Source organism: Muscardinus avellanarius, assembly GCF_963383645.1.
Source record: "Muscardinus avellanarius genome assembly, chromosome: 10".
NCBI classification, from domain to species: domain Eukaryota; kingdom Metazoa; phylum Chordata; class Mammalia; order Rodentia; family Gliridae; genus Muscardinus; species Muscardinus avellanarius.
In genome coordinates, this window is record NC_137796.1 from 50,942,680 (window position 1) to 50,964,820 (window position 22,141).

Genomic DNA, 22,141 nt, shown 5'->3' on the forward strand with positions numbered 1-22,141 from the left:
GGCCCGCCCCGTATCCCCGGCAGCCAATGGGCGGGCGGTCCTCCCGGCGCCCCCTGGGACGTGTAGTCCCGGCGGGCGCGCCCTCGGGCCTGCTCCGCGCCCCTAGACTCCAGGTCCCGTCGTGCGCCGGGGGGCGCGGGGATTGGCCGAGCCCGCCCGCGGCCCGCCCCGCCCCGCTCGCGCCGCAGCCCCGAGAATGAATGAACTCGTAGCGCGCTGGGCGGCGGAGCGGGCGGCGCAGGCCGGGCTGGGCCCGCGCGCGGCGGCAGCGGCGCCCCGGACCGGAGGCGGCCCCGCCGAGCGCGCCATGGCCACCGCCGTGCAGAACCCGCTCAAGTCGTGAGTGTCGGGAGCCGCCGGGCCTGCCCGCCCGCGCGCCCGCTGCGGGGCGGCTCGGGTCGCGGCGCCGCTCCTTTGTCGCTGTCAGTGGAGGAATGTGGCGCGGACTCGGGCGGGGGCGTCCGCTCCTCACCCGCGGCCCGGGGACCCCTCGGGGTCCGGCGCCTCCTCCCGCGCACCGCGCGCCTCTCCCTCCCCCGAGGCAGGGTGGGAGCGGACGTCGGGGGTCCCCGCCGAGTCCCCGCTGCCCGATCCCGCCGCGCCTGCCTGTCTGCGGGTCTCCAGGACCCCGGCCCACGCGGGTCGGCGCTGCCCGCGGCGCCCCCTCGCCGGACACGCCCGAGGGCGCCCCGGCCCCGGCCCCCTCGCGGTGCCGCCGGCGCCCTGGGCGTGGGGCTCCCTGGTCACGGGGCGTCCTGGTCGCGGGCGCCCTGGTCGTGGGTCGCCCTGGTCTGGGGTGCCCTGGGTGCGGGGCGCCCTGGTCAAGGGACTCTCTGGTCTGGGGTGCCCTGGTCGTGGGGTGTCCTGGTCGTTGGGCGACCTGGTCGTGAGGCTCCCTGGTCGTGGGGTGCCCTGGGCGAGGGGTGCCCTGGTCGTGGGGCTCCCTGGTCTGGGGTGCCCTGGTCGTGGGGCTCTCTGGTCCTGGGCCGCCTTGGTCATGGGGCTCCCTGGTCTGGGGTGCCCTGGGCGCGGGGCTCCTGGTCGTGGGGCTCCCTGGCCATGGGGTTCCCTGGGCGCGGGGCTCCTGGTCATGGGGCTCCCTGGCCGTGGGGTGCCCTGGGCAAGGGGTGCCCTGGACTGGGGTACTCTGGTCGCGGGGCGCCCTGGCCGTGGGGTTCCCTGGGCGCGGGGCGCCCAGGCCGGGATGCCCTGGGCGCGGGGCGCCCTCGGGCCCCGCCGCCCTCGCTCTCGGCGCCCTCCCTCCCTCTCAGTCCCGCTGTCGCCTCCTTGGGCTCGGGGGCTCCAGCCCCAGCGCTCCCAGCCCCCTTCTCGGGCTGACAGCCGGCGCGGGGCGTCCCCGGCCTTCTCCCCGCACCCCTGCTGCGGGCTGGGGGCGCACGCCCGCGGCGCCGCACAAAGGGGCCAGGCGACCTCCCCATCCCCCACGGCGCCGGCAGCCTTGACCTTGAGCCTGGAGTGCGGGTGGGCGCCCACACCCACCCACCTTCCGAGGGGCGGTGTCTGGGGGCTGGCCCCAGGGCCCCATCGCTCCTGGTTTCTGGGGTGGCAGAGTTGGGGGGCGGAGACTTCCAGCACGCTCCAGCACGTGTGGAGGACGGGGAGGGGAGTCCGGGCCGGGGCTGGGAGACAGTGGTGGTGGTGACCCCTCTTCTGCCGCCCTCACACCCTAAGTCGCACACGTGGACCGAGGTCTTTCCGGTGCCCACCCCCCAGCTGCCGGAGAACCGGCTCCTGTGCTGTCCGCAGCGCTCCAGCCATCCGCTCCTCAGCCTGTCCCTGCTCAGACCCCTCGGAAGAGGCCGTGCCTGCAGCGGCTGCAGGCCAGAGGCAGGGGCCATCTGCCAGAGCCGCTGACCAGGGCATCTGCGGGGTGAACTTGGGGCCTCATTTGCTCTTATAGAATGGCCGAGTTGAGTCCCCTTGCGAGTGGGGGCCTCAAGCGCAGCCCTCAGGAGTTTTGACTGACTTCACACCCACCTTGAGCCATCCATTTCCTCCCTCTGAACCTCAGTGTTTCCATCTAATTGAGGAGAATAGTTATGAGGGTTGGTAGTGCAGTGAGTGAGTGAGGTAGAGCCCCCTAAGTAGCTGAGGCTGGCTTCCAACCTGTGCGATCCTTCTGTCTAAGCCTCCCAAGCGAGGGGGATACAAGCGTGTGCCGCCACACTTTAATTTTTTTAATATTTATTTTTTAAATATTTATTTATTTAGTTATTTGGGGGTCTGGTGATGGAACCCAGGGGCATTCTACCTTGGAGCTACAGCCCCTGCCCTATTTTTTATTCTTTCTTTCTTTCTTTCTTTCTTTCTTTCTTTCTTTCTTTCTTCCTTTCTTTCTGCAAGTCTGGGGATGGAACCCAGAGGCATTTGACCTCCGAGCTACACCCCCTGCCCATTTTTTATTCTTTATTTTGAAACAGGGTCTCACTAAGTTGCGGAGGGCCTCACTAAGTAGCTGAGGCTGTCCGCGAACCCTGATCCTCCTGTCTCAGGCTGCCGAATGCTGGGATTATAAAAGCGGCCACACACCTGGCAGTAGTGAGGTTTAAAGAAGGCGATCTTTATAAAACACTTATTAAAGACCCTGACCCTGATTATAAGTACTAATGACAATATTGATGATAATTATCCCTGGTACTGGGCCGTGGAACACACTTGTTTTTTTTTTTTTTTTTTTGGTGGTACTGAAGGTGGAACCCAGAGGCTTTCAACCTTCAGGCTATACTCCCAGACCTATTTTATATTTTTTTATTTGGAAACAGGGTCTCACTAAGTTGCTGAGAGCCTCACTAAGTAGCTGAGGCTGGCTTCGAACCTGTGCGATCCTCCTGTCTCAGCCTTCCAAGAGCTGGGATTACAAGTGTGCACCACCACGCTGGGTTTGTAGCACACACTTGTAATCCTAGTATTTGAGAGGCTGAGACAGAAGGGTCACAGGTTCGAAGCCATCCTCAGCAATTTGGTGAGGCTCTCAGTAACTTAGGGAAGCCCTGTTTCCAAAGAGTGGCTTGGGGTGTACCTCAGCAGTAGAGTGCTTCTGTTTTTTTTTGTGTGAGTGTATGTGGGGGTACTGGGGATTGAACTCATGGACCTTCTACCTCTGAGCTACACCCAAGCCCTATTTTATTTTGGAATAAAAAAGACAGTTTGTAAACAGTCTCATTAGGTTGCCGAGGGTCTTGCTAAATTGCTGAGGCTGATCTGGAACCTACGATCCTCCTGACTGGGATTACAAGTGTGTGCTGCTAAACCCTGCTACCCTCAGCCGTGTGTGTGTGTGTGTGTGTGTGTGTGTGTGTGTGTGTGTGTTTTACTGGGGATTGAACCCCAGGAGGGGGCATTCAAACGCTGAGCTAAGCCCACCACTTTTATTTTATTATTTATTTTGAAACAGAGTCTCACTAAGTTGCATTGCAGAGGACCTTATTAAATTGGTAAGGCTGGCTGGCCCTGCTGGACGTGGTGGCGCACACTTGTGAGGCCTTCCACAACTTAGTGAGACCCTGTTTCAAAAATAAAGAATAAACAATAGGGCTGGGTGTGTAGCTTGGAGGTAGGATCCCCCTGGGTTCCATTCCCAGTACCGAAAAAAAAAAAAAAAAAAAAAAAGGCTAAGGCTGGCCCTTGACCTGCCATCCTCTTGTCCTAGCCTCCCAAGTCCTGGGGTTACAAGCGTGCACCACCACTCTTGGCTTATGTTCTTGTTTTTTATTTTATGTTCTATGGTCTCGCTAAGTTGCCCAGGCTGACCCTGAACTTGTGCTCTTCCTGCCTCAGCCTTGCTAGTAGCTAGAATCACGGGTGTGTGTAACCACACCCAGGAGAAGTGATGAGGATGAGGATGATGATTTTTTTTGTGTCTGGTGCTGGAATTGAAACCTGGGGCATTCTTTCTCCAAGCTAGCCTCCAGCAGCTTTGGTTTTTATTTTGAAGCCGCCTTGCTGAAGTTGCTGAGATTCTTCCAGGTGCAGAGGCTGACCTCCTGTCTCAGCTCCCCACCCCCAGTACTGGGGTTACAGGTGTGTGACACCATGCCTGGCAGGAGTGATTATGAATAGGAGTATAAACATGGATTAATCAATACTGATTTCTACTATGGACCAGCTCCCACTTAGGTGAGAGGAGTACTGGGGCTGGGGGCAGGGAGACCAGTAGGTCAAGTGCACAGGAGTGTGGGAGAGGGGTCCGTCGGGTAGGCAAGAAGGGTGTGGAGTGCCATCTCCAGGTGACAGCTTGGGCTTCAGGGGGAGGAGGAGAGCGTCTATGCTCAGGCTCCACTTGTTAGAATTGATATGATGCTAAGCCGGGCGTGGTGGCGCACGCTTGTCATCCCCACGCTTGGGAGGCTGAGACAGGAGGATCGCACAGGTTCAAAGCCAGCCTCAGCTACTTAGTGAGGCTCTCAGCAACTTTGTGAGGCCCTGTTTCCAAATAAAATATAAAATAGGTCTAGGAGTATAGCCCGGAGGTAGAAAGCCTCTGGGTTCCACCCCTAGTACCACCACCACCAAAAAAAAAAAAAAAAAAAAAGAATTGATTTGATGCTGGACCAGGAGGGAGCTGGGTCAGCGAGGCCAGAGGCGTGGGGAAGAGGGTTCACTGCGGACCTGGCGGATGCCTGCAGGTGAGAGGGGAAAGCAGCAAGGGTGCCTTTTGGGCTGAGCTGGTGTCTGGAGCTTCTGGTGGGTGAGGTGGGTGGTCACTTCAGGGGCCTAGAGACTCAAGGGGTGCCAGGGTCCTCACCTGATCTTGTTGTCACCTGGTTTGGGGGATGTTTGTGGGGGTCTAGAGGTGTATGATGTGCATTTGTGTCTGTATGAGGCGCGGAGAGTATGCGAGGCCTCTGCCAAGGGTGGGTATGCCTCTTCTGTCTGCTGGACAAGGACATAATATGGGCATATTAATTCACTCAGTTGCTCAAACCCGAATGTTCTCTCAAGGTGCGTGTGCACATGCGAGTGTGTGTGGGGGTGAGTGTGTGTGGACTTAGTAGGTCAGCTCATTCTCTGGGGATCCCTTGGGGGTGGAGTCTGTACGGTTAACAGTGGGAGAGAAAAGGAGGCGAGGCCCCTTGGGGTTGGATGTCTGGGTGAGCGAATCCTTTCCTTAGTCCCACTTTTAGTTGCCAGGGGCTGAAGGCATGTAAGGTCCCCACCCTGTGCCTCAGATTCCTCATCTAGACACTGAGGATAAAAATAGATTCACCCTGGAGAGAACTGTCTGGCACGTGGTGGACACTTAATACACTTATTTATCGAGCAAACATTTATTGAGCATCTACTGTCCGCAGGCACTATTCTTTTCTTTTTTTATTTGCAGCACTAGGGACTGAACCCAGGGGCATTCTACTTCCCAGCTACACCCCCCAGCCTGATTTTTTATTCTTTATTTTTATTATTTTTTTTTTTGTGTGTGTGGTCCTGGGGATGGAACCCATGGGTGTCTACTTCTGGGCTACACTCCTGACCTATTTTTATATTTTATTTTGAAGCAGGGTCTCACTAAGTTGCTGAGAACCTCACTAAGTAGCTGAGGCTGGCTTCGAACTTGTATGATCCTCCTGTCTCATCCTCCCAAGTAGTGGGATTACAGGCATGTGCTACCACGCTCGGCTTCTAGTCTTTTTTATTTTTTATTTTTTTGGTGGTACTGAGGGTGGAACCCAGAGGCTTTCTACCTCCGGGCTATACTCCCAGACCTTTTTTATATTTTATTTGGAAACAGGTTCTCACTAAGTTTCTGGAAGCCTCCTGTCTCAGCCTCTCAAGCGCGGGGATTACAAGCGTGCGCCACCTCGCCCAGCCTCTAGTCTTTATTTTGGAACAGGGTCTCACTAAGTTGTGGACTGCCTCACTAAGTAGCAGAAGCTGGCCTTGGACCTGTGATCCTCTGGTCTCAGCCTCCCAAAAGCTGGGATCACAAGTGTGTGTGCCACCATGCCTGGCTGCATTATTCTTTTTATTTTTTATTTTATTTTACATTTTATTTTTGCTGGTCTGGGGATGGAACCCAGGGGCATTTGACCTCTGAGCTACATCTCCTGCCCAATTTTTTATTCTTTATTTTGAAACAGGGTCTCACTGAGTTGCGGAGGGCCTCACTAAGTAGCTGAGGTTTTCCACAAACCGTGATCCTCCGGTCTAAACCTCCCAAATGCTGGGATTATGAGCTTTTGCCACCACACCCGGCTTGCATTATTCTTTTTTTTTTTTTTTTTTTTTTTGGTGGTACTGGGGGTGAAACCCAGAGGCTTTCTACCTCCGGGCTATACTCCCAGACCCATTTTATATTTTATTTGGAAACAGGGTCTCACTAAGTTGCTGAGAGCCTCACTAAGTAGCTGAGGTTGGCTTCGAACCTGCGCAGATGATCCTCCTGTCTCAGCCTCCCAAGCGCAGGGATTACAAGCGTGTGCCACCACGCCCGGCCGCATTATTCTTTTTAATAATGGTATTACCACCTTATGTCTTAGTACTCTCAGCTTCTCTAATTGCATATCAGATCCACTTGGTAGAATAAATTTACTAATTTATGTTTACTTTTTGATGCTGAGGATTGAACCAAGAGCCTTGGGCATACTCTACCATTAAGCCACATCCCTGACCCCTGCCAGATACCTTTTAAAACATTTAACCCTTATTTATTTATTTATGTAGTACTGGGGATTGAACCCAGGGCATACTACCTCTAAGGTATACCCTCAGCTCCTATTTTATTTATTTATGTAATACTGGGGATTGAACCCAGGGGCATTCAACCTCCAAGCTACACCCCCGCCCTATTTTTTATTCTTTATTTTGAAACGGGGTCTCACTAAGTGGTGGAGGGTCTCACTAAGTAGCAGAAGCTGTCCTTGAACCGCAATCCTCCTGTCTCAGTCTCCCGATTTGCTGGGATTACAGACGAGTGCACCACGCCACTCCCCATCCCCGCGACCCGGGCCCCTATATTTACTCTTTTAATTCTCACAGCAGCCCCAGGAGGCGTGGGCCTTATCTTGTAGATTTGGAAACAGGCCCTGAAGGCTAAGTCCTGCCCAAGGCCACAAGCCACTGGCAGAGCTAGGATTTGACCTTAGAGGTGTTGGCCAGGCTCCTGACCAGCCCTGCAGCTGGGAGCCGGGAGTCGAGCCAGGCTGGCAGGCTGAGTGGCAAGGGCGAGGCTGCCCGGGACCGGGTAGGTTGTCTGGAATTAGGAGGGCCTGGGAGGGAGAGAGGGTGCCAGTGAGCCAGGTGGCACCGACCCCGGCGGGCGTGTTGGTGAGGAGTCTGTGTGGCACCTGTAAGGTGTCTTTCAGTCCTGATGAAGTGTGCGCGCGAAAGGAGTCGAGCGGGCGCGTGGGCGGCCGTATGTGTGAATGTGTGTGTGAGGTGCCGTGCGCGGGCGTGTGCGGGGCCAGGTGTGCACGCGTGAGTGCGTGCACGTGGCCGCCCGGCCGTGCGTGAGGGCGTGTGCCCCGCTCCCGCGGCGCCCCGCGGCGCGCTGGACTACAGCTCCCAGCATGGCCCGCGCGCCCACCCCCGCGGCGATTGGCTGAGGCCCGCGTGCGCCCGCCCCCCACGGCGATTGGCTGAGGCCCGCGCGCGCCCGCCCCCCGGGAATGAATGGATGGGCGGCCTCAGCGCCCGCCCGCCGCCCGTCGGCCGGGGAGGACCGACCCGCCGGGGACCTGCTGGGGGCAGGACCCGGGGAGCAAGATGGCCACGGTCATCCCCAGCCCCCTGAGGTGGTGCGGGCGGCAGGCGGGCACGCGTGGGTCTGCGCGCGTGTGCGTGTGTGTGTGTGTGTGTGTGTGTGTGTGTGGCGGCCGGGGGTGGGGCCGGGGGCGTTAGGGGCTGTCACCGAGTGCGGGGTGCGAGTGCGCGACTCTGGGTCTCTGGCGAGAATGGTGTCCGGGCCGCTCCCCAGGGGTAGAGGGCGTGGGGCGACCTCAGGCCCTTTCTGGGGAGGGGGTCGCCCCTGCCCCCCTGGGTTTGGGGGAGGGCTGGGGACGCCTGGGCTCGGGTAAACTCGAGAGTCCACAGTACCTTTGTCTAGGGGAGTGCAGTCTGCGGTACGACTTGTTCACTTTTGTTTTTTTGGATATGTGTGTGAATATTTATATGATTTCTTTTCTTCTGCACACTATACATCGTAGGGTATTTGGGTGTTTCAGTGTGTGCACATGTACACCGGAACTGTGCATTTGTCTTGTGTTCTGTGTCTTTGGATATGTAGGTATGCATGTATTTGCATCTAAATTTTGGGTGAATATGGATGGATTGGACTATTCTGGTGTGTGTGTGTGTGTGTGTGTGTGTGTGTGTCTGGGTATGTATTTTAGGTATTGATTTCCCAGTTGTGTGTCTTTGTGAATGGGTATGTCTACCTGTAAGAATTTGTGACTTCTTTGTATTGTATTTCTGGATATTGTGTGTGATTTGTTTGGTGTCTTTGGGTGTGTGTGTAACTGCATAAGTGGATAATTTGTTCCTATAGTCCCTGTCTTTTGACATTTGTGTAAATGTGTGTGTGTGTATGAAGGAGTGTGTGTGATGTGTTCTGTTTCCATGTTGTGGGTCTTTGTGGATGGTTTGTTTATGTTGTGTGTCTTTGGACAGGTGATGTGTAAATTTGAGCATAGGTATCTATGGAGTCTGTTTTTATGCTATGTAATTTGGGATATTTGTGCTTTTCGGGAGGTATCTGTGTGTGCACGTGTGTGAAATTTGTTTCTTCTTTGTGAGTATGGGGATGTGTCTCTCTTTGTGTGTGAATCCCGTGTGGCTGTGTGAGATTTGTGTTGTGTTTGAGTATGCTCATGTGTGAATGAGCCCCGGTGTGGTTTTGTCTGCTTCTGTATTGTGTCTCCACTCCTCAGCGGGAGGCCCGCCGGTGTCCCGGGCTGGGGGTCCCTCCCCACCTAGTGTCCAGGGGGAGGCGAGGTCGGAGGGGTTGGCGGCTGCGGGCGGGGCTGGGCTTCTGGGCGCCCGCCCTTGCTGACAGCTGCCCGGCCGCTCCTCGCCCCGTAGCCTAGGCGAGGACTTCTACCGCGAGGCCATCGAGCACTGCCGCAGCTACAACGCTCGCCTGTGCGCCGAGCGCAGCCTGCGCCTGCCCTTCCTCGACTCGCAGACCGGCGTGGCCCAGAACAACTGCTACATCTGGATGGAGAAGACCCACCGCGGGCCGGGTACGGCGGGGCGGGGCGGGGCGGGGCTGGCCGCTGGCTTCTCTGCTTAGCTTCTTAACAGCCGCCTCCCTCCTCCAGGTTTGGCCCCTGGACAGATCTACACCTACCCCGCCCGCTGTTGGAGGAAGAAACGGAGACTCAACATCCTAGAGGACCCCAGGCTCCGGCCCTGCGAGTACAAGATTGGTGGGTGGGGCCGTGGCCACCTGCTGTGGCCTTAAGATTCCTGAATGTCTGCTGCATGGTGGGCTGTGTCTGCTGGGTGTCTTGGGTGTGTTCCCGGGGTTCGAAGCTTTCTTCGAGTTACTGGGCTTCCAACTGTGTCTCCTTTTCCATCGGCCCACGTGCCCAGGTGTGAGGAGGACATAGTGGTATCTGGTAGGTGTACCTAGGTGTATGGAGCGTGACTGTGTGTCCTCCCCTGGGAGCCGGGATGCATCCAGAGTCTGGCTCTTCTCATTTCTGTGGATGCCCGAGGTACCCAGTGGTTTATCTCCCTGTGTGTGATTAGATGCATATCAGCCGCAACTTTCCATCTGTAGTTGAATGTGCAAGGGTCTCTTTCCAGGTGTATCAGGTGGTGTGATTCTTCTTGTATGTGTCTGGCTCATTAGTATCCAGCTCTTCCGGAGTACATCAGGTGTCAGCTTGTCTCTTCCTGTGGGGTAATCCAGATACCTGAGAGTGTTTGGGAGAATCTCTTCCCATTCGTGTCTGGTGTGTTAGGTGTATTTCTGCACGTGTGTGCTGGTCCATAGAGTATCTGGACTTGTTGTTTCTTGACTGTGTCCAGGAAATCAGAGACAGTGGCTGTTCTTCTTCCGCCGTCCGGGCATGTCTAAGGGTCTGGATGCCCAGGGGTGCTACAGTGCTCACCTGGCTGTGTCTGACTGCCATGGCGGGACTGTTTGTAACTCCCCTATTAATGTTTGTCTGCCTGGGTGGTTCTCCCTGCGGATGTCTGGATGGGTCTGGATGTATGGTAGGGCCTGGTTCTATCCCAGGGATCTGGATATACTCTCCCAGGTGTCCAGGTATATCCAGTTTTTTTTTTTTACTGTATCTCTTCTGAGCATCTGGGTGTATCTGACAGTCTGGTTGTGTCTCTTCCTTTGTGTTTCTGACTGTCACAGACGATCTGTCTGCATGTCCATGTGTGTCCTCTTTGAGTGTGTATATTGACTGATCCCTGTTTGTGCAGGTGTCCCGGGGGTGCGGCTGGAGTCCCTTCTCGTGGATGCGCAGGTTTCTGGGGTCTGGGCATGTCTGATGGTCAGCATTGCTCCTGTTGGTTTTTAGTGTCTCCTCCTGAGTGCATCCACTGTGCGGGTGTGGCCGTGTCTCTCCAGGGTCTGAGTGTCCTTCCCCATACGTGGGGTCTAATCCTTGTGTCAGCTGCTGGCACAGGGTGGGGAAGCCTCTTCCCTGCCACAGAGATCATGGCCCCTGGCCTGGGTGGTTTGAGGACAGCCTCTTTGCTTGACACCTCCTACCACTCCCACTCTATTCCCAGACTGTGAGGCGCCCCTGAAGAAGGAGGGTGGCCTCCCCGAAGGGCCGGTTCTCGAAGCTCTGCTTTGTGCTGAGACAGGGGAGAAGAAGGTTGAGCTGAAGGAGGAGGAGACCATTATGGACTGTCAGGTAGGATCTCCCCCTGGGAAGCCCTAGCCACAAGCCTCTCTGACATCTGTCTGGTACATCATGTTCTTGCTTCCCGCTCCCCCTCACTCCCTGGGGCCTTTGGGCACCTCATTCTCCATCTTCCTAGACTTCTTCTCTTTCTAGAAGGCCCCCACTTGCCCTCTGACCCCTGATGTGCAGATTAGGGGAGCTCTACTTTCTTGACCTCAATCTTCTTTCTGCTGGTACTCAGAAACAGCAGTTGCTGGAGTTCCCACATGATCTCGAGGTGGAAGACTTGGAGGATGACATTCCCAGGAGGAAGAACAGGGCCAAAGGAAAGGTATCACTGTACAACTTGTCCCCGCACTTGACCACAGAGCCCATCTATTGAGCACACACAGTACTCAGCCCCGGCCACAGGTCTGACCTGTTTGATGCCTAGGGCAGTCTGAAGGGGATGCACCCATTTTATAGGCGAAGAAACCAAGGCTCATGTAGAGTAAACCATTTACAAAACAAATTTTGTGCATTGTATTAAGACTGTCTTTATACCTGTGCTACAGGTGAAGAAACCAAATCTCAGACAGGTTCAAGGCTTCCCTGAAAGGAAGTTTTCAGTTAGTTGGGGGAGAGTTTTTTTTTTTTTTCTTTTGATACTGGGGATTGAACCAGGGGTCTTCTACCTCCAAACCACACCCCTAGTCCCTTTTTAATTTTTCATTTTAAAACAGAGTCTTGTTGCCGGGTGTGGCGGCGCATGCTGGTAATCCCAGCATTAGGAGGCCAGTGGATGAGGTTCGCAGACAGCCTCAGCTATTTAGTGAGGCCCTTTGCAACTCAGTGAGACACTGTTTCAAAATAAAGAATAAAAATTTGGGCTGAGGGTGTAGCTTGGAGGTAGAATGCCCCTGGGTTCCATCCCAGTATAGAAAACACACACACACACACACACACACACACATATACACACACACACACACACACACACCAAAACAAACAAACAAAAACAACAAACAACAGAGTCTTGCTAGGTTGCTGAGGGCCCTGCAAATGGCTGAGGCCAATGTCCTCCAGTCTGGGATCCACCACCATGCCCAGCCTATTATTACTTGATTTGTGGTGCTGAGGATAGAACCTGGGGCCTCACACACGCCGGGCAAACACTTTACTGCTGAGCCATACCCTAGCCCAATAAAGCCAAGTTTTGTTTTTAGAAATTTGACTCAAAGCCGGGAGTGGTGGCTCACACTTGTAATTCCAGTATTCAGGAGGCTGAGACCAGAGGATCGTGGTTTGTGGACAGGACAGCCTCAGCTACTTAGTGAGGCCCTCTGCAACTCAGTGAGACCTGATTTCAAAATAAAGAATAAAAAATAAGGCAGAGGGTGTAGCTCAGAGGTCAAATGCTCCTGGGTTCCATCCCCAGACCCGCAAAAAAAAAAAAAAAAAAAAAAAAAAAAAAGAAGTTTGACTCAGTTGGGAGGCTAAGACAGGATTGCAGGTTCATAGCCAGCCTCAGCAACCTGTGAGGCCCTCTGTAACTTAGTGAGACCCTGTTTCAAAAAATAAAAAAGTCGAGCTGGGAGTGGAGCTCAGATGGAGAATGTCCTGGGGTTCAATCCCTGGTACCCCCACAACACACACACTAATTGACTCAAGCCCAAGCAGTGAGCCTTCTCGGGGGTTCCTCTGCTTGGGGGGCTCACTCCTGACTCTTCCCCTAGGCGTATGGCATCGGGGGTCTACGGAAACGCCAAGACACCGCTTCCCTGGAGGACCGAGACAAGCCGTATGTCTGTGATAGTGAGTCTTTCTGAAGAGGGGGACAGAGAGAGAGAGCAGGGCCCAGCGACTTCTCCCCTGGCGCCCCTCCCTCCTCTCCTGGCCGGGTGGGGGGATGCAGGTCTCTGGCAGAGGGGGGCTGCGTGATCCTGGTGGTCGGGGTGGCGGGGGTGGCGGGGAGGCTGACCGTCCCCTTGCTCGCTCGCCCTCCAGTCTGTGGGAAACGGTATAAGAACCGGCCCGGGCTCAGCTACCACTACACCCACACCCACCTGGCGGAGGAGGAGGGGGAGGAGCACGCTGAGCGCCACGCCCTGCCCTTCCACCGGAAAAACAACCACAAACGTGAGCGGCACCGGCCGGGTGGGGGCCAGGGAGCCGGGTGGGGGCACATTAGACATTTCTGGAAAATCTCCAGCTCAGAGGTTCCCTCCCCCACCGACCGTGGGGATGCTGGCTCCGGGGTTGCCATGGCAACCAACCCTTTCTCTCTCTCCCTCTCTCTTTCTCCCCCTCCCCCTTTTCACTCTTCTCCCCCTCGCTCCAGGCCGGGCGTAATATTTCTGGGTCTGATTTATTGCTTCAATTAGAGCTTGGGGCGGGGGTGATAGATGACTCCCTTCCTCCCTGAGCCTCCCTTTTTTGCTTTCCATTGCACTCTGGCAGAAGGGCAGGGTGGGTGGCCCGGGAGCCCTTGGCACTAGCCCTGTGCCCACCCAACCCGAGAGCGGAGATGGGGGAGGAGCCTGTCCCACACATCTCTTGGAGGGGGAGGGCAGTGTCCAACGCTGGCCGCTGTAGCCCTGGCACCTCCGCTCCCAGTTTTTCTTCAGAATGTCTGATTTCTATACTAGGTCATAGCCAGACAGATCTTTTTGGGGAAAAAATTTTTTTTTTTCAGTTTTACTGAGCTTGAACCCAGTGACATTCTACCTTCGAGCTACAACCCCAGCCCTTTTTTAAAATTTGAAACAGGGTCTTGCTAGGCGTGGTGGCACATACTTGTAACTCAGGTACTTGGGAGGCTGAGACAGGAGGATCACAGGTTCTTGGCCAGCCACAGCTACTTAGTGAGGCTCTCTGCAACTTAGTGAGACCGTGTTTCAAAATAAAGAATAAAGCCAGGCGTGGTGGTGCAGGCTTGCAATCTCAGCATTTGGGAGGCTGAGACAGAAGAATCAGGGTTTGTGGCCAGCCTCAGCTACTTAGTGAGGCCCTTTGCAAGTCAGTGAGTCTGTTTCAAAATAAATACAAAAAATAGGGCTGGGGGTGTAGCTTGGAGGTCGAATGCTCCTGGGTTTCATCCCCAGTGTTGACATAAATAAATAAATAAATAAATAAATAAGAAATAAGTTCTGGCTAAGTTGCACCCACTATGTTGTTGATGCTGGCTGTGAACCTGAGCTAAGTACTGAGATTGCATGTGTGTACCACCGTACCAGGGTTATCTGTCGAAATTTTGTCCAGGGAGCTAGGCATGGTGGCGCACGCTTGTAATCCCAGCATTTGGGAGGCTGAGACTGGAGGATCGCGGTTCATGGACCGCCTCAGCTATTTAGCGAGGCCCTCTGCAACTCAGTGAGACCCTGTTTAAAAATAAAGAATAAAAAATCAGGCAGGGGGTGTAGCTCGGAGGTCAAATGCTTCTGGCTTCCATCCCCAGACCCGCAAAAAAAAAAAAAAAAAAAAAAAAAAAAAAAAAAAAACCCAGGCAAAGCTTAGTTACCAGGCAGTACCTGGTAATGAGAATAGAGGCTGTATTTATTTTAGCCAATAAAGAGGACATGTGGGCTGTGGCTGTGACTAGCATGCAGGAGATCCTGGGTTCCATCCTCAGTATCCCCTTCCCTCCCCACACAAAGAGAGTGTATTGGTCCCACTGAGTTGGAGATCCTAATGAAAATTATTTGTCCCCCTCCCCAGGATTTTTTGCTACTGGACACAGGTCAGGGTAGCAACTCTCTCCCCACCTCCCCTGTGCCTGGACTGAGGGTCTGCCCCTGGGGCTGAGGCTGGGGGCAGGTGGAGCCTTGCCTATAGTGAGAGCCCCTCTCTCTGTCCCCCCTACCCCTAGAGTTTTACAAAGAATTGGCCTGGGTCCCCGAGGCACAGAGGAAACACACAGGTAGGGATGCCTCCTCCGTCCTTGCCCACAGCAGCCCTTGTCTGCTGCCCGCCTGCCCCTGCCCACCTGCCTGCTGTCTTTCAGCCAAGAAGGCACCTGACGGCACCGTCATCCCCAATGGCTACTGTGACTTCTGCCTGGGTGGCTCCAAGAAGACGGGGTGTCCTGAGGACCTAATCTCCTGTGCAGACTGTGGGCGATCAGGTGACACCCCTCCCAGAGGCTCCTAGGGGCTGGGGTAGAGGAGGAGGAGAGGCTGGGGAGGGGGACCAGTGCGCTCGGCCCATCCCACAGGCTCTGTCGCTAAGCAGAGGGGGTCCATTGAGGCCCTGGGTATGATGGGACGTGGCTCTCATGGCCTTGCTCTGGGTGGTATGTGCCGTCTCTGCCTCAAGAGTAGAGAGAAGGTTGCAAAGGCATATGAGTAGGGGAATAAGACATGAGGGTCATGGGCTGCTACTGCCTGGACCTGTGGGGAACAGGGCATGCTTGCCATGAAACTCTGTGGCTAATAGCATATGCTTAAGCAAGCGTGGTGGTGCAGGCCTGTGATCTCAGTACTTGGGAGCTGAGACAGGAAGACCACAGGTCTGAGGCCAGCCTCAGCAACATAGTGAGTCCGTGTCCAAATACAAAGTAAACCAGGCCTGGTGGCGCTTTCCTATGATGTCAGTACTTGGGAGGCTGAAACAGGAGGATGGCAGGTTCACAGTCGACTTCAGCAATTTGGTGAATCCCTAGCAGTTTAATGAGACCTTGTTTCAAAATAAAAATAAAAGAGGAAGCCAGGCGTGGTGGTGCACGCTTGTAATCCCAGCATTCAGGAGGCTGAGATAGGAGGATCGCAGTTTGTGGCCAGCCTCAGCTATTTAGTGAGGCCCTTTGCAACTCAGTGAGAGCCTGTTTGGAAATAAAGAATAAAAAACAGGGCGGGGGGTAAAGCTCAGAGGTAGAATGCCCCTGGGTTTCATCCCCATTACCGCAAAAAAAAAAAAAAAAAGAAAGAAAAAGAAATAAAATAGGGCTGAGAGTATAGCTAAGAGATATAACGCTCCTGGGTTCAATTTCCAGTATCATACATACACACACTAAATAAAATAAAATAAAAAATAAAATATGTACTTGGAGCTGGGTGTGATGGTGCATGTTTGTAATACCAGTATCTGAGAGGCTGAGACAGGAGGATTGCAGGTTTGTGGCCAGCCTCAGCTACGTAGTGAGGCCCCCACAACTTAGACCCAGTTTCAAAATAAAAACTAGGGGTGGGAGCTGGGCGTGGTGGCGCATGCTTGTGATCCCAGCATTCGGGAGGCTGAGACTAGAAGATCAAGGTTGGCGGCCTGCCTCAGCTACTTAGTGAGGCCCTCTTCAGGACCCTGTCTTAAAGAATAAAAAATATGGCAGGAGGTATAGCTTGGAGGTAGAATGCACCTGGTTTCCATCTCCAGACCCACACACACAAAAAAAATAATAAAATAAAAAAATAGGGCTGGGGGTGTAGCTCAGAGATCAGAGGTAGAATGCCTCGGGGTATAATACCCAGTATTGCCAAAAAAAAAAGATAAAAATATTAACTAAATAAGTAAATAAATAGGTACTTGGGAGGCCAAAACAGGAGGATCGCAGGTTTGAGGACAGTCTCAGTACAGGGAATGGCAGAAGTGCAGGGAGATGCTTAGCAACCTATCGAGAGCCTCTTTCAAAACAAAAAAATCAAGAGGGCTGGAGTGTAGCTTGGAGGTAGAATGCACTTGGGTTTAATCGCTAGCACCACAAAATAAATAAATAAATAGCAAGGTGTGGTATAATACCAGTATTTAGAAGGCTGAGACAGGATGATTTGGCCTCAGCAATTTAGGCCATTAGCAACTTAGACCCCAGTTTCAAGATAAAAAATAAAATAGGGTTGGGGTGTAGCTTGGCGGTAGAATGCCCCTGGGTTCAATCCCAGTACCACCAAAAAAAAAGTATGTGTGTGTGTGTGTATATATATCTATATATATCTATATATATATCTATCGTGTGTGTGTGTGTGTGTGTGTGTGTGTGTGTGTGGTGTGTGTATGGCTCTGGTGGTGGACTTGTGGGGAGCAGACTGCTTGCCCTGAACAGTGGGTAATGAATTGCGGTTGTCATGGTATCATGAGTAGTGAAATATGGTTGTCATGGCAATTTGATATAATGGAATGTGGTTGTCATGGCACTGGGCAGCGGCTGTGGGTGTTGGGGCACCATGGGCGGTGTCTGCAGGTGTCTGCACAGGGGCAGTGGGGTGACTTAGTAGATGGGCATCGCCCGTATTGTTGGTAACGGTTAGGTTGCTGGGCATCCTGCCAGCGTGGGCTTCGGCCGCAGGGAAGCAAGTGTGGGACCCTGTTGTGCACGTGGCTGCCGTGGCCTCGTGGCTAGGGAAGGACCGCCACGGTGCCGCGGTCAGGTTTCCTGGCTTGCTGCTGTGGTGGAGAGCGGCCGCCTCAGCACGGTGGTTAACAGGCTGTGGTTGCCGTGGTGTTGTGGGTGGTAGAACGCGGTTACCACAGCACTCCCCGTAATGGAATGTGGTTGCCACGGTGTTCTGGGCAGCACAGCGCGGTTGCCATGGCGCCTGGCCGGAGACTGGTGGCCAGGGTCCCGGCGCTTGTGTGCGGTGCAGTGGCTGCGCCTGCCAGAGCACAGCCAGGCCTGATTAGCCGGGGCGGGGGTCAGGAGCCACGGGAGGGGGGCTTCCTGATTCCCCAAATGCATCCCTGCCCTCTGCCCCCAGGACACCCCTCGTGTTTACAGTTCACGGTGAACATGACTGCGGCCGTGCGCACCTACCGCTGGCAGTGCATCGAGTGCAAGTCCTGCAGCCTGTGCGGCACCTCGGAAAACGACGTGAGTGCCCAGCCGTTCCCCTGCCCAGCCCCGCCACCTCTGCCCGGAGCTGGAGCCTTTCCCCAGCCCCTCCTGGTGAGCGCCAGTAACAAGCGTTATTATCCTTAGTGTTCATAATTGAGCCCTGAACTTGATATTCATCTCTCTGACACCTTCGAGGTAGGTGCTCCTATTCCCACAAAGAAGAAAAGGGGCGGAGAGGGAAAGTGACCTGCCCAGGTCACCCACTAAGAAGTGTCAGAGCCAGGATTCGAACCCACACCCATTGCTTCCAGAGCCGGTATCGGGTCTTCTTAGCATAACTGAGTGCCCCAGGGTCTTATGAGACCCAGACTATGTAGGTTGCAGACTGAGAGTCTGCAGGGTTGTCTTAGCTTGGCCAAGTAGGTTCCATGAGGCCTGCTTTCTTGGAAGGGACCACCTCCCCCAGCCCCTCTGACCTAACCCCTGCCCCAGCCCCCCACCCCGGTTTCTGGTACCCATGCCCCCAGGGTGCCAGCTGGGCGGGTCTCACCCCCCAGGACCAGCTGCTGTTCTGTGACGACTGCGATCGGGGCTACCACATGTACTGCCTGAGCCCCCCCATGGCGGAGCCCCCGGAAGGTGAGCGAAGAGGCGGGTGTGGGATGGTGTCTTCCTCTGCCTGGGAAGGGGCAGGGGCCTGACTGTCCTCTGCCCACCCCGCAGGGAGCTGGAGCTGTCACCTGTGTCTTCGGCACCTGAAAGAGAAGGCCTCCGCCTACATCACCCTCACCTAGGCCTGGTCCTGCTTCTCCCAGACCTCCGGGCGGCGCTACCCACCTGCCTCAGCCACCGGGAGGGGACAGAGGGGTGGCTGCCCTCCCTGCTGCAAGTGGAATGTTGGCCCCATGGGTTGGTGGCCCCTGCGGGCCCCTCTTCCTCACCCCTTGGCAAATGGGCACCAGAGACTCCTGCTCCCCTCAAAGCCATACCCCGCCTTTGGGCGGGCACAGGGGGGGTAGTGGATGCCAGCCAGGGGCATGGACAGAGCTTTTTCTAAAGAAAAAGACAAAATGTTAAAAAAAAAAAAAGAAATTAATATATACAGAGTCCTATGGGCCTGGCTGGGTGGAGGGGCTGCCCAGCGGCCAAGGGGCACCCTCCTGCCGGCTCCCCGCCTCCTCCCCGTCCCCTCCGATGGCCAGGTGGCCAGGGCGGTGGGCGCGGCGCCTGCCCTCGCCCCTCCCGGCGCCGCCGTGGGTACTGCATGTTGTGAGCCACGGTGCTGAACTCTGTCCCTGCCCCGCCGCCCCCGCGCCCGGCGCCTCCCCAGCGCCCGCGCTGGGGCGAGAAGCACAGACTTGGACGGACTTGACTCTCCTTCTTCGGCCTCTTGGCCCCTCTTCCCTGTCCGGCCAGGCCGGGCTGCCCCCTGCCCCCCTTGCTGGCCATTTTGGGGCCAGCGAGGAGGCGTGGTTGTTTCTCGTGGTTGTGTGTGTTTGTTGTTCGGGTTTTAAAAAAGGGAAATTGAGACCGCAAGTTGGGGAGACGTGGGTCTGGGAGCGCCCACCCTCCTCAAGCCGAGTCTCCCTCATTGCCTGCCTCTGCTGTGAATTAACTTGTTCTGTGTATTAAACTGGGCCTGACCCCTCCGCCCGCGGCTGCCTCCTTCGCCAGCTTGGTTTGGGCATCACCAAGAAAGGGAGCCGGGGCCCCTTTGGGGAGAGGCGACTGCGCGGCCCGACATCTCCTCGCCCGCACCGCCTCCCACTGGCTTTGTCCCAGCTCCGCCCCGCCTTGCCGGAAAGGAAAGGGGGATGGGGCGGAGGGGCTCCCACCCAGCCAGCTGTGGTTGCCCGGGCAACGGCCTGCTGCAGCTGCAGCGGCGGCGGGCGGCGGGAGGGAGGCTGGGCCTGGGCTGGGGGAAGGGAGAGATGAGAGGGGGGGCGCGGCCCGCCGGCGAGGGTGGGGACAGGGGTGTCCCCTGTCCTGAAAGTGGGCTAACAGCGGTGGGAAAGGAGCCGAGGAAATAAAGATGGCAGGGAAGGCTGGAGGAAGTATCCTGGGCATTCAGAGTGATATTGGGGGCGAGAGAGGAGGGAGAAAGGTTTGAGTCACAAATTTACTGAGAAGCAGAAAAGAATGGAGCAGGATAGAGCCACAGGGAATTACAGGGAAGAGAGTCAGGAGAGATGGAGATATAGTGGGAGAGGAGTAATAGTAATAAAAAAAATAGGCAGGTGGGAGAGAGATGGAGGAGGAAGCCAGCGAGGCTTGCAGAAAGACGCAGAGGGTTAAGGGAGAGACCAGAGGGGTGATGGTGGATCAGGAAGGCAGGGAACCAGGAAACAAATCCGGAGAAAGAAGGGGGCCTGCCTGGGGTAGATGGAGTTCTGGTCCAGGGACTGGACTTCAAGGAAAGATGAACACAGAATTTGGGGGACCCTAAGCCCCACGAGGTGGCATACACCTGTAATCCTGATACTTGGGAGGCTGAGAGCAGAGGATGGAAGATTCAAGTTGGTGAAACTTAAAAAAAATAAAAATAGAGCTGGGGGGTGTAACTTGGAAATAGAATGCCCCCTAGGTTTAATCCCCAGTACCACAAGATTTAGGGGACCCTCTGGAGAGGGTCAGGACTGGAGGCAACTCGGAGAGGGGCGAGGTGGCCAGCCTGAGGTGGGCCAGGCAGGCGGGCCCTGTGAGTTAGGGGTTAGAAGTTGCTGGGGAGGATGTGGGTACAGTCTGTTCCAGCGAACCCCCCCTCGCGGCCAGGGGAGGGTGGCAGGGCTCCTCTGGATGTCATTCCCAAATTTATTGCAAAAAGATACTCTGGAGAGGAGGGTCTGAGTGGGAAGCATGGGGTCTCAGAGACAGAAATGACCAGGTGTCTATGAGCCAGGTCGACTTCCCAGCAGTTTGGGCCTTGGGATCTTCATGTGGAATTCCCAGAACTGGAAATCAGTTTGCCCCCTTCCTGGCCCAACTTCAAGTGCTCACATAGCAGGCCAGATGCAGATCGCTCCCCAGCCGGAGGCCCCAGAGGAAGCCCAACCCTGGCTGAGGGCACAGGGGTGTGTATCTTTATTCAAGCTTCCTTGTGAGGTGGAGGGAGAGACCAGGTTGTGTCTCCCTTGGCCAGGAAGCTGATGAGTGGTCACCACCCAAGCCACGCACTAGATGGGGGGGGGGCAGGAGATGCAAATGAGCTATCCCTGGTGTGGCCTGGCCTGCAAAGGCCAGCAGGTAGAGGCCCTTAGCCATGAGGCCACTGAGCGCAGGTCCAGCAGGCAGTTGTTCTTTCCCTGATTTTTTTTGGTGGTGCAAGGGATTGAACCCAGGGACACTGGGGCTTCTACGAGTTACACTTCCAACCACCCCCCCCCCTTTTTCTTTTTGCAGTACTGGGGATGGAACCCAGGGGCAGTCTACTTCTGAGCTACACCCTCAGCCCTAATTTTTATTTTTTATTTTGAAACAGTCTCAGTGCATTGCAAAGGGCATAAGTAGTAGCTGGGGCTGTCTGCGAACTGCGATCCTCCTGTCTCAGCCTCCCAAATGCTGGCTGGGATTACAAGCATGAGCCACCATGCCTGGCTTTCAACCCTATTTTTAAATTTTTTTTAGTTTTTTTTTTTTTTTTTTTGTGGTACTGGGGTTCCTCGAAGCCCTTCTACCTCCGTGCTACACTCCCAGACCTATTTTATACTTAAAAAAATTTTTTTTTGAACCGGGCGTGGTGGCGCACGCTTGTAATCCCCGCGCTTGGGAGGCTGAGACAGGAGGATCAAAGCCAGCCTCAGCTACTTAGGCTCTCAGCAACATATTGAGACCCTGTTTCCAAATAAAATATAAAATAGGTCTGGGAGTATATCCCGGAGGTAGAAAACCTCTGGGTTCAACCCCAAGTACCACAAAAAAACAAACAAAAAACAATTTTTTTTTGGAAACAGGGTCTCTCAAACCAGCGTGGCTGGCTTCGAACCTGCGCAATCCTCCTGTCTCCGCCTCCCAAGCACGGGAGCCACCACGCCTGGCCCAACCCTATTTTTTAAATTTAGGAATAGGATCTAAGTTGCTGAGGCTGGTTTCAAACCTGGGAACCTCCTTTCTCAGCCTCCCATGTACTAGATTACAGGTATGTACCACCACTATGCCTGGCGGGTTTTTTTTTTTTTTTTTTTGATACTAAGGATTGAGCCCACTGAATTATTCTCAGTCCTTTTTACATTTTATGTTTTTGTGAGGTACTGAAGATGGAACCTAGGGGCATTCTACCTCTGAGCTACACCCCAACCCTATTTTTAAAATTATTTACTTTGAAACAGGTTCTAAATTGCAGAGGCTGGCTGTGAACCTGCAATTCTGTCTCAGCCTCCCAAGTGCTGGAATTACAAGCGTGCACCACCACACCCAGCTCCCCAGCTCTGTTATTTTTATGTCTTATTTAGTTTTCTTTTTGAAACAGGATCTCTCTAGGTTGACGACAGTCTCACTACTTGCTGGGGCTGTCCTTGAACCTGCGATCCTCCTTCTTCAGGCTCCCAAGTACTGAGATTATAGGACTGCAACACCATGC

At 54.8% G+C, this 22,141-nt stretch overlaps 1 protein-coding gene across 11 annotated transcripts; it reads left to right on the forward strand.

Annotated features, from left to right (window-relative positions):
• Positions 1–146: 146 nt before the first annotated feature.
• On the forward strand, positions 147–18,359 carry DPF1 (double PHD fingers 1; the record flags this gene model as incomplete). Of its 11 annotated transcripts, none has more annotated exons than XM_080704396.1 (12): positions 147–339; positions 9,034–9,194; positions 9,273–9,380; positions 10,708–10,835; positions 11,068–11,157; positions 12,542–12,620; positions 12,813–12,944; positions 14,674–14,724; positions 14,809–14,928; positions 17,489–17,601; positions 18,093–18,204; positions 18,289–18,359. In XM_080704396.1, 12 exons carry the CDS (start codon positions 197–199, stop codon positions 18,357–18,359), a joined length of 1,308 nt encoding a protein of 435 aa, XP_080560522.1. The 11 variants fall into 11 exon arrangements, with proteins under 11 accessions (XP_080560522.1, XP_080560524.1, XP_080560525.1 ...); XM_080704398.1 differs by having other exon boundaries at positions 308–339; positions 18,123–18,204; XM_080704394.1 differs by lacking the exon at positions 147–339 and adding an exon at positions 7,631–7,748.
• Between the last annotated feature and the right edge of the window lie 3,782 nt (positions 18,360–22,141).